Here is a 12,336-nt window from a genome sequence, read left to right as displayed (position 1 = left end):
CTATTTTTCTGACAATGAAAATTGATAACTTGTATTTTGACTGGAAGCAGAAGGGTGGTCTCTGACTTTTGCACAGCACTGTACATAAATGAACAATACAGACTACAAATAAGTTGAAGTTTTTAAAAATCTAAAGAGTAAATAAGTTCAAAATGTCATCACATTCAAAGCAGTCTGGCCACACAAATGATAAACCCAAATCTAACAAGTACATTACGGTGTTAAATGTAACAGTTTTCTGTGAACCGTTAAGCTACTGATACGTCTTAAACAGGTCTGTCCAGTCATGACTTGTATGCCTGTTAACTCAGTGTCTTTTGTGTGATGAGTCCGCTGCTATAGGGCCCCAGGAATTCTAAACCCTGTCAGAAGTAATCAGAACAGTTCGATGAGCTGATTGTTGTCTTAGCATACAATGGGTCCTGGAAGAAGGCAGTGCATGGTGCTTTTTGAGCTTTTTTTCATGTCACTCCTACTCCTTTCTGAAAGCCTCACTAGCTGCACTCTCCATTGGTTAAACAGAGTTCTAGCGGTGACAGGAGGTGTGGTTGCAAACTAGCTCTACCAGTTTCCCAGCAGTCTGGACTGTATAGCTGACATAAGCTGAGTTGAGGGAGACATTTTTTATCCCTGGGAGTTGCTCTGAATTCAGACAGGAGCTGAGAATGCCTCTGAGGAATCTTGATTGCTACAAATTCCTGTTTCTTACTTCACTGAACTGCTTATAACTGAACACATCCATGGTGGGGTTGAAGCGTGGGCTGAAATCCAGGGCAGCTCATGATGCAGCGTCATTCAGCCCTCCAGGGACTACAGAACAAGAGGTAAAAGCTTTCATTATCTATATCATACAACTATGATGGAGAAAATATGGCAAAAAATTCCAAAATCCATTATTCTCCAAATTATTCTCAAAGCTATAGGATATGAATATGCTTATTTAGGACAAACAGAAAGAATGGGATTATACAGTAGCCTAAGAATGAGAACCTTATCTATATTATCTCTCTCTCTCTCTCTCTCTCTCTCTCTCTCTCATATATATATATATATGAGAATAAACAAAACCAAGTGAATTCATTCATCATGTCATGAAGATATTATCTGTTGATGTTTCTTACAACTTGTATGACATCATGGACTAGTTTTCACTGCACTGAATTGTGGATTTACCAACACTTATCTAGACTTAATGCATCTTCTAAAAGTCAATCCTTAGACTTATATGCCAGTACACAGATGAGACACAGTATGTCAACACTATGAGGCTTTGTATAAACATGGGCAGGGGATGATCCTGTGGGAAGCAGAAAGAAAGAGAGCAAGTCATGAGGTGCCAGACCATTTACAATTTTTGTAAGAGAACCTAAACATTGTTCACATGTACATTAAACTAGAACAATTTAAACTGGATGCTGGAACATTTTGTGAAGAGATTTAATAAGTTTTCTTGGCTGTGTAACATTGCCTCAGGAGGCCTCTCACCCAGTAACAGAGTGAACAAAGCCCACTCTTATATTCATAAGCTTTCCCTCTAAGGGGATTGGGTGGTCCAAACACGCACACACGCACACACACACACACACACACACAAAGGCATTTTCAGTCTTTCCTGCTTGAAACCCATCTAGTAATTGGATAGTCACTGATTTGGACTACTCCATTTAATGTCGTATACTTGGCACCACATGTTCTTTAAAAGATGACACCACATTTTCAATGCCACATTTGTACTTATTGTGCTGTATATGAGACATATTATTCATCCTACTTCTCACATCAACTCAAGCATTGTAGAAAATAAAATAAATCAATGCAGTGTTGTGGTTATGGTTACAGTTACAGCGTCTTTGTGTAAAAACATTCTCCAAATATTATAGCAGTAATGATAAATGTTCAAGGGCATGTATGAACTAAACTGTAAACATCATTCATTTCTAGAGCCAGGCTGAGTTTTCATTTAATCCTTTCTTTGGCATAAATCTTCAGCTTGGGTTGTGGAAATTCCAAATGGAAAAAATGTGACCTTTTCTTCCACATTAAATGTAATTAATGTTTAAAAACCGGCCTTGAGCATTGAGAAGAAAAATTCCAGAAATGCTTTTGCCACAAATGTTTTGGATGTGAGTTCACAAGTTAACAGAAGATGCACTAACTGTATCTACAGTATTGTGCAAAAGACAGAGAGCACGTTTCAGTTAATTCCCTGTATTTACTGTATCTCACTTTTCAGTATTTAGTGTGTCTAACCTTTGCCTTTATCACAGATTCCATTCTTTTCAGAAGGCTTACTTTCAGTTTTTTAAAGAAATCTGCAGGGATGTTTTTCCATACCTTCAAAATTCAGTCTTAGAAGTTGGTTGCATTTCTTGTTTCTGACAATCCAACTAATCCCAAACACATTCAGTGATGTTGAGGTCTGGACTTTTCTCATCTTTTCTCAGTAACATCGTCTTGACAGCTACACATCTTTTCACCTGTGGATTTTTTACAGATTTCTAGTTTTGTTTATCTGATGGTTACAGTTTTGGTGATCTACCAGGTCTTGCGTAGATGGTAGGAGTCCCATTTTCTTTACATCTTTTAAGTTTTTTAACTCCAGTTTTGGAAACATCTGTTGTTGCACTTATCATCCTTTGACTTTCTCCTTCCTTATTCAAGTGGATCACTGTATATCTCCTCGGAAATATCTTCTGAAAAATTACCTTTACTTTAAAGGCTGGACTGGAAATGAAGGGTGGTCTCTGACTTTTGCACAGTACTGTATGTGCATTCCAAGTTCACCACACAAAGGACACACAGTAGGATCATCAGATTAGAGTAAAAGGAAATGCTTTGATGCCATGACATAAACAAGAAATGAGACACTTTGTGCAATGACCTCTTGATAAATGTCCAACCCACAATGCACCATTCAAAGAGAGTTAACATCAGTCAAGCATTTCTGGAAAGAGTCTGGCTGTGTATGTGAGCAGTGTGCTCATATGTGTGGGGAAGTCAAATGCATCCTTTTCTAATTTTTTTGTTTGTTTTGTGCTTGATTACAGAACACGTTTTGGAGAACATTTCCCACAGGGTCACACCTTGGGCTCAAAACAGCTCTGACACCATTCTCACCAAGGACTCTCCCTCTGAGCTTGGACCATGAAGGACCGCACAGAGGAGCTGCGTCAGCAAATGAAAAACAATGAGGGACAGCAGGAGAGTAATTACTTCACTCAAGATGAAGAGGATGACCCAGTGTCTTCTGTCGGCCTGCAGGCTGTGGTGTTTGAGGCTGAGCCTGTGCTGGAGAACTTCCTGGAGGAGGCCAAGCGTGTACGGGACGGCCTTGAAGAGCTGGAGGCCGAAGTGAAAAAGTTTAGCCAGCAGCAAAGGAACCTGGTGGCCACCATGCGGCGCCTCAGCGTCATGAAGAAGGAGAGCAGCATCACACGGGACATCAAGCTGCAGGCAGAGAGCCTGCGCAAGAAGCTAGATGCCCTCTCCAAGCAGGCCAAGCGCTCTGAAGCTGAACTGGGCCCGTCGGCTGCTACGGCCCGCATCCAGCAGGCCCAGCATGCCGCGCTCTTCCGCCAGTTCCAGAACGTTATGCGGCAATACAATGACTCGCTTCTCAGCAAGCAAGACAAGTGCAAGCAGTTCATCATTCGCCAATTGGAAGTGTCTGGTCGAGAAGTTTCAGAAGAAGAAGTGGAGAACATGGTGGAGCAGGGCAAGTGGGATGTCTTCAACGAGAACATCCTGCTGGATCTCAAGATCACTCGCACGCAGCTGTCTGAGATAGAACAGCGCCACAAAGAGCTGCTCACCCTGGAGAGCAACATGAAGGACCTGAGGGACCTCTTTTTAGATGTGTTCATGCTTGTGGAAGAGCAAGGAGCACAAATTGACAACATCCAGGCAAACGTAGAGAAGACCCAGGACTATGTAATGGCCACTAATGAGAAATTTAAAATGGCTTCCAGATACAAGAAAAATAACCCTCTTAGAAGACTCTGCTGCTGCTGCTGCCCTTGGAGATGCCGGTAGCGTAATAAAAGCAAGGTACAATGGCTCAGTCTGAGTAAATCCAGAAGGTATCAATGGAATTTATAAAGTTATGGCCAATGTCTGTGATAAAAAGCAGTGCCTCAGTCAACTATGAGTCACTGCAGCAGCAAGAATGTAAGGCTGTGAGAGCTTTGTGTGGTACTGATATGTAGATAATCACATAAAAGTCTCATGAGGTACTATGAAAAATGCATAGCTGAATACAAATGATCATATTTATTAATATATTTATTCTAAGAGAGGTCTGTTTTATTTCTACACTAAGCTACTTCAATGAGGTCAAGCTCATTTCACTTTCCGTTCTAATTCTAATGGATTGTAGTGCTGTACAATATGCTAATTCTTAATTGTCATTGCAATTATGATACTGATATAGTGGATGGCTGTGATCTGTAAATGAGCCCTCTAACCATTCATTAAATTGTCTGTCTCCTCGATCAGACTCAGATGTTCCAAATTAGCATTTTGACAAAGTCTTTCACGTCATCCAGGACACGTAATTTGGGCAAACTAATGCTGGCCAATCTTTAAGGCGGTATGATGTTTTATCCTGAACATGCATCCCTAATATGGTGTTTATTTTTCAGTCAAAACGGCCATAAAGTACAAGTAACTAAGAAAAAAGCAGAAAACATATATTGAACAACCAAAAACAATAAACATTTTTTCAGTGTTTAGTGTGTCCACACTTTGCCTTTATTACAGATTTCATTGTTTTCAGGAGACTTGCCTTCAGCTTTTTGAAGAAATCTGCAGAGATATCTCCAAATGTTCAGTCTGGCTGCATTTTCCACTTCTCACAATCCAAATAAAAACAAAGACGTTCAGCGATGTTAAGGTCTGGACTCTACAGTGGCCAGTCCATTGTTCTAAGATCACCAGCAGCTTCTCTGTTTGATTAACAAATTTTGTTCTTTTTTGTCTATTTCCTTTTTATTGTAAATTAACAGCTACACATCCTTTCAGACTCAAGAGTGGAGCTTGTTTTTCACCTCTCTCTCAAAGATGAAAGCTTTATGTACCATTTATCTGATGGGGACACTTTCGGTGGTCTCCCAGGTATTGCCTTGGTCTTAGGAATCCTATTTTATCCATATCCAGTTTTGGAAACTCTTGTTTTTTCACTTTGATTTGGATGATCTTACATCTAATCTCCTCAGAACTATCTTCTGAAAAAAAAAACTTGTACTTAATGGCTGCTTTGACTGGAAATTAAATAAATGAAGGTTCATCCTTGACTTTTGCACAGCACTCTATGTGTACACAACATTCCATTTAGCCATGTGTTTTCAAGAACAAATCAACCTCATTCAGTGTCTTTTTCTGTAATTGTCTGCTTCACAATTTGTGCAAACAGACATTAACCTCTGATGAACTAATGTGACTAATATGTGATAAAACACAACAATAACATGGTACAAATAAATGTTTCTAAAACAGTGCACCTTTCTAGGTCAAGAGAGTGATAATATAATAATCTTACACATAATCTGTGTTTGTACACAGTGAAATCGCCATTATTCATTTTGCTCAGAAGAGTGAAACCGGTACGTCACATGGCAGACGACGTAATGAGGACATATTAGTCAGCAGTGCAGGTGTCTAATGTCAAGGAAAACATTCAGAAGTGGGGATCTGGGTGTGTCTCTCTTTCTGTCTAACACCTGTTTGGCAGGAATCTAAGGACAACATTGTTCATAACAAGATACCAGGATAACAGCTAGGATAACATTACCGTGTTTACACAGGGGGAATAAACTTCTGCTATTGTTTTTTCCTTTACAATCCCTCATCATTATAAAATAGTTTATTACTATTTCTAAAGCAAACTGGATCAAAATTAATCAGCATTAGGTCTTAAGTTGTTTTCTATATTGACTGAAGGCTGTGGAATTTGAGTGTGAAGTGTATCACCAAATCAAAGTCCAAGTGAACAATGCTTCAGTGCCAGTAATCCTAAATCAATAGAAGCTTGTCATGTATAGCACAACTCTGCCACCTGTTGGTCCAGAAGTGAACTACGTGACAGGACAAGTCAGTAACAGCCCAGGTTTCAAACATGCATACAGTTCTGGCCACCATTATCATTCCTTTCCTTTTTACATAAAATGTACAATATTTTCAGAAATAAATGAAAATATACCAACTTTTTATCATTAGATTATTTTAATGGATGTCTAAGGTTATTAAACAAAAATGTCTTTTCAACTTCTAGGAAGTGATTTTAAAGAAAAGGAACAAAATATGACATGGACAGCATTGGTGGCACCCTCTCCTAATATTTTATTATTATAATAATGCACCACAGCACCACAATATGTGAAGAGTTTCATTCCAAATGTTCTTTGTCTATATATGTACACTTTTAAATTGAATTAATTTATTATTTATTTATTTATTTATTTTGTTTTACATTTTTAAAAGTTTTTGAAAAGAATAGTAGTTGACATATAATAGAAAACATATTTTTATTTCTCTGGTAAAGATGGTATGAGTCATAGCATATTAACATATTTCTGGTAGCCCAACTCCCAGCATGCACCTGCATCATGAAAAAAAAAAACATCCTTGACTCTGGTCTACAATGCGTTTTGGAATGAAACCCTTCCCACAGCTTCTTATGCATTTTTGCAATATTAGGATTTGCATTAATGATATCACAGAGGGCTATGCAAATGAGCCCTCTCACAAGTTACAAATATTATTGTGTTTAAGGAGCAAACATCAAAAATCTGGTCCAAACATCAAACATTCCAGATGAATTTCTGTTCATGTTTTAATGAATAAGGCATTCACATGCTGCAACAACTACTACTATCACTACTACTACTACTACTACTACTACTACTACTAGTACTAATAATAATAATAATAATAATAATAGTAATACCAATACTACTAATACTAACACTACTAATAATAAATATAAATGCAGCTCAAGATGCTGTAAAATATTGTTTTTGAGTCTTTGACTTAGTTCAACAACAAGTTTCTGAAAAATTGAGAGTCAAGTAGTAATATAATTATAGTATGGAGTTGTTATTACCTGTAACTACCTGGCGTGCCCATATTAGCTTAATATGGTGCACTTCATTTATTATATTTAAATAAATTACATTGTTACATCATATCTAACAGTAGAAAACCAAGATGGAAAACGGCCTAATAAGCTAAAATAAAGAGTCTGAACTCAAATGGAAAAATGGATAAAACAGCTCATGACTATGAGGGACGTTAGACTACCAACTTGTAGTCAATGGAGGGTAGAATTGTGTGGAAGACTTCAAAGGCCTTTGAAGTATCCCCAGCTGAGGTCAGCATGCAGACAGAGCTATCTGTATTTTACAGCCTCATTTTACAAGTGACTGTCAGTGGAACGCCGACATACAGTGGAAACTTAAAATACAGCCTGTCATAAATCAGCACCTGAGTCAAAGAGGTTACAAGGGCCCGATCTGAATTGCCTGGCAATGTGAACCTCTGCACCTAAATAAAGCTACTGTATAGAGTCTCTTAAAGAGAGCAGCTGCAGAAGACATCCAGCAGCAGAGGAGAGCTTCTGACAGTTACTGTCTTTCTGCTCTCCATAGCTGAAGCAGAAGAAAAAGAAAAGCAGAAATGCAAGAAAAAGGAAATAAAACAGGCAAAGAACAAATTAGATGAACAGCAAACCAAATTTTTATTATATTTCATGCCACGACTCATCATTCTGTTTAAGAGTGGGTCTCTGAGGGCCAGAGTCCAACAGTCACTGCTTTCCCTGATCTAGCACACCTACTGAACCTGGCAATTAACTGATGAGCTGAATCAGGTGTGTTTGATTAGGTGTGATTTTAGTCATTTTCAAGCTTCAGTAACTTTTTGGTGTGTCTTTGGTCTACATTCATTCTGAAAGTCAGTGTACTGCTCTAAGGTTCACAGTCTTTCTTTAGACACCATTGGCATTTAAATCTGGATCTCTTCATGAATTCGAAGGGGACGACATATTCCAGTCTGTTCCTTCAGCTAACAACAAATAAAGTGGCTGGCTCAGCTGTTTCTATCTTATTTAAAGAGGTAAACCCTACAGAGGCGTGAACACTTACACTGTATGGTTATTATATTTTTTCAAGCTAACAGCAGGTGGTGCAGCAGGACAGCATGTGAGCCAAAGTTCCACACTGAAACAATTATTCCTCACAACCGCTCTCTCCTGATTCTGGTAATGTTGATTCTGTAGATTAGAAGACAAGCATAGAAAAACATCAGGCTTTAAATTAGCTTTAGATAAAAAGTAAACCTATATGGATCACTGTACTGAATTAGTTCAAACTGAGGTCACACAGTAAAAGAAAGAAATAAAAACAAAAACAATTACGTATTTAGACTATAGACGATTAAAAATATTTTGTTATAATCTATTTGCATACAAGGCATTATTGGAGATAGTCATAAGCTAAAAACATACAAAATCATAATTTATAGGGTACTTTCTATTGGAGGTGGCTGTCCCAAACCCTAACCCCTAAATTTCAACTTGTGACAATAATAATTATATTTCTTTTTTTTTTTTTGCAGTGTTCTTTTGTTAAAGGTCTCTTTGATTTTTTTTTTTGATGTGAAGTTGAAAAATTTAGATTTTTCAGGAAATATATAATAATATGAAAATATTATGATTATATGTGCATAGTTTGAAGCTGTGTTTGCTAGTCATGTACTGGCAAGCATTCTTGGGTAATGCTCAAAATTAGCTAAAATTGTCAGTACCACAACAGTCACTACCAAAACACTTAGTAAAGTTACAGTAGTGTTATGATTGTTTTGGTAGTGACAAAATAGCATGTTAAATCACTTGATTTGATAAAACAAGCATAATTAAAGCATTAAAGTCCATTCAAAGCAAAAGAATTTTGGTCTAAACTCGAAGTCAGTTAAAAGTCTGAAATGTGTTTTCTGAACCAATTCAGTAAAATTATCCATGTGTAAAATAAAATTACTAATACATTGATTTACTGATCTCGGTTAACATGTATATGTGCTGAAATGGCCTGACCTCTATATATAAAGAGTTTTGACATCTAGAGTTTTGACAACTAGAGTGCTTCACATAAGATTAAATTGATTAAAAGTAATTTGCATTAATCATAAACTTCTGTCATCAAACAGTACATTTTCACAAGGCTTACAGAAAGACTCGAAGCTGAAAGAAACACACTGAAACCCTGGAACCATATTCTACACTGATTTAATCCAATAAAGCATAAAACTTTGAAATCAAATTAAAAAGCATTTACTAAAGCTACAGGCTATTGACATTTCGCTTTACTTCACATCATTCCATCTAGATTGATCGCCCAACAATATCATCATCCATCTACAGCAAAAAGACTACAACCCACAATGGTCTTTAATTATATTTGCTCAATTGAATAACTCCTTTTGACTTGGTTATAGAGTCAGAGGCAGCGTGCAGAGTGCACTCAGCACAATTTCTGCTAACATAATCAAAACAGAAATATTACACTCTTTTTTTGGCATCATGTATGCCTAAACCTACTGCCTAATCGTCCTTGCAAGAGGACAGAGTTCAGTTCAGAGCGTTCACTTATACCCTGTTAATCCAGTGAAAAACAGGGGAGGGAAAGAATAAAAGGCTGTGCACTTCATAAAACGGTGGCTGGCTCTTGCAGACCAATTATAACAAAGATGTGACCCATTCTGTGGCATAAAGTATACATTACATTCATAGACCAAGTATGATCATAAGCGTCATCATAGGACAGTATTACAGAGCAGAGTGACCGTTCTCAGGAGTGAAGCAGGAAGCAGGAAAGGTCAAGAGCAAACCCTCATCCTGAGCAGTGGATTACATCTAGCGGCTCCTCTCTGATTCTTCTCTTTATAAAAGCACATCAGAGGGTTAATAAACTTTCACAAGCCGACCACAGCACTGTGGAATGAATGGAGTTCTTTGTCCTCTGTCCTATCTGTAATACCCTGGCTTGGAGTGCGGGGTGCTGATGTGGTTCATCAGTTAGGCAGATGGGGCTGTACCTGGAACAGGACTGGATTTTTTTTTTCTTCTAGAAACAGACACACAAAACGCTGGAGCCCAGCTGGTCAGCCTGATTTACTGGGACTGGTGACACCCTCCATCTGAACCATGACTATTTGAGAGTGCTGTATTTTCCAGCTTCCTCTGCACTCGCTCTCATTAGCTTCCAGGGAGGCCCCGGGGAGGAGTGCATGTTCATTAAGGAGAAGCTTTGGAATTGACTCGTGCAGTGGGTGTCACCTGGGTGATGCTTTTCCCACAGTATGGAAAAATGCAATTATTTGGCTTTTTAAATCATGCTGGGAGATGGATCTTCACTGTATTTCCTGAACCAATTACAGTGATTAAAATGATCAAAAATTGGCTTCACTGAGCATGTGTAATAATGTTGATGTAATATTAATATCATTCCACCACTCCTCCTGAAAATGTTGAATGTAAATATATGTATTTTTTCAGACCTCTGTCCCCAGACTCTTTGTTACCATGGGAATTGTCCCTCTTTTATACCCACAGAGGATCTGAAATCACGTTGACAGGACAGGCAATGGAAAAGAGCAGTGATAGATCACTGCACAATGGGGCTGATAGTACACCATGGAAAATGGAAGTGGAAAAATGCTAATCGTGAAACAGATTCAACATCAGCCACGTGGCAGAGGAAATTTTATTTACAATACATCCTTTAAGCCTTTGATAGAGTTAATGAGATTTCTGAAGTGAACTGCATTTAGATTGCTGTTCAGCAAGATGACAGAATATCCATGATGGCATAAAATGGCTTCAATGGATTTTAAGGGCTTTTTGGCAAAGCAATTAGGATATGCGCTACGGTGAAGAATTTGTGTGTCTGACATCTCATCTGCAGCAGAAAAGGCAGGAGGGTGATGGTTTCTGAGGGAGGAAAGAAGAGCCACAGTGGGGTTGGCTCGTTCTCCTGCAAACCGTGAGGCATCAGATCACTGCCATGCTGCCAAACTGGGAAGACAGTGGGAATACTGAAGTGACACCACAGTTTGACAACTTTCTTAGCCATGGGAGAACATCAGGAATAACAATGAGCTGCACACAGTGTTTGAGAGGATTGTCAAGGCTCAAGGGGCTTTTGGCACATCACACAGATGTATGTAAAAGGGCCTTGGGCTTCTTGCCACTCAAGTCTTGAACTTCCCAGGTTTATCAATATTCCTCAGGCACCATTCCAATTGATTCGAATGAGCAGAGCTGTCCTGGAATTGTGTTCAATTTACAACTGTCTTCACTCCACATTTCTTTGGTGGATGATTCACATTTAAAATGTCAGATTCTGCTTTTATTAGATAATCCCTATAAAATTGCTCATGAGCTGTAGGTGCTGGACAAAACACTTACGAGCCGAGTGAGTCTGCAGGAGAGGAGTTTGCTGTTTTAAGCATGTCTGCTGCATTAGTCACATGTTGTCCTCACTCTTTCCCTGCCTGTTCCTCTTCCCTCCCACCAAGGAAGGCCAGTGGCCGCCCCAAGAGGTCAGGATCTGCTAAAATGCAACACCTCTATCCCTGGTCCCCTTCGTCTGAAAGCAACTGGATGCAGTTCCGCCTGCTCAGGTTTGGGAGAGTGATGGAGTCTGGCTTCCACACTGAAACTGATACTCATGAATTCCAAGTTGCAGTCTGAAGACCATAACTGTGACATTTTGATGTCACAGCTGCCACAGTTGTACTTCTTAAATTTCTTATTCAAGCAACACTCATAAATATTGGCTGGACATGTTAACATTCCTGCAGCTGTTTTTCTGTTACGGCAACATTCTTCCCCGAATGTTTTTAAGGTTTGTTCACAGTCACAGCTATCTTGTGGGGACATTTTACTACAATGCAGATGAAACACAGTTCCACATAGAAACTCCCAATTGTGCACAGGCACAGCAAAAATATGACCTACATAAAAATCTTGTAAAATACACATTTTAAAATTCTGTTCTGAATGCCTAAAACGTTATGCACAGTGTTTGAACAATATTTACAGTTGTCCTGCTTACTGCATCTCACCATTCCACTACTCTGTAACAGATCACATATCATTTTGGTGTTTAAATGAAAGAATCTGAGGAGAAATCATTGGTGTAAATCAAAACTTTCCATGAACTCAGTCTCCGTTTTTGTACAATTAAATGATGGAAGTAAATCTTGTTGGCCAGCAGTAAAGCATGAATAATTTGAACGGATACATTTATTATATCCACACATTCCACGCATCAGTCAGATTAC

General features: G+C 38.6%; 1 protein-coding gene across 3 annotated transcripts; it reads left to right on the top strand.

Moving 5' to 3' along the window:
* Positions 1 to 533: 533 nt before the first annotated feature.
* stx19 (syntaxin 19) lies at positions 534 to 11,666 on the top strand. Of its 3 annotated transcripts, none has more exons than XM_036563825.1 (3): positions 534 to 824; positions 3,048 to 4,047; positions 11,569 to 11,666. In XM_036563825.1, the coding sequence occupies exon 2, from the start codon at positions 3,145 to 3,147 to the stop codon at positions 4,030 to 4,032; it is 888 nt and encodes a 295-aa protein (XP_036419718.1). In that variant the 5' UTR covers positions 534 to 824; positions 3,048 to 3,144; the 3' UTR covers positions 4,033 to 4,047; positions 11,569 to 11,666. The 3 variants fall into 3 exon arrangements, with proteins under 3 accessions (XP_036419718.1, XP_036419757.1, XP_036419636.1); XM_036563864.1 differs by lacking the exon at positions 11,569 to 11,666 and adding an exon at positions 4,775 to 5,239; XM_036563743.1 differs by lacking the exon at positions 11,569 to 11,666 and having other exon boundaries at positions 3,048 to 4,675.
* Positions 11,667 to 12,336: the final 670 nt, after the last annotated feature.

The sequence above is a fragment of the Colossoma macropomum genome, unplaced genomic scaffold (assembly GCF_904425465.1).
Source record: "Colossoma macropomum unplaced genomic scaffold, Colossoma_macropomum, whole genome shotgun sequence".
Taxonomy (NCBI): domain Eukaryota; kingdom Metazoa; phylum Chordata; class Actinopteri; order Characiformes; family Serrasalmidae; genus Colossoma; species Colossoma macropomum.
Note: the sequence above shows the minus strand (reverse complement) of the source record. Positions and strands in the feature narration are given on the sequence as shown.

Coding starts and splice junctions, on each gene's coding strand:
- stx19 (XM_036563825.1), top strand. CDS start 3,145: ATGAAGGACCGCACAGAGGAGCTGCGTCAGCAAATGAAAAACAATGAG.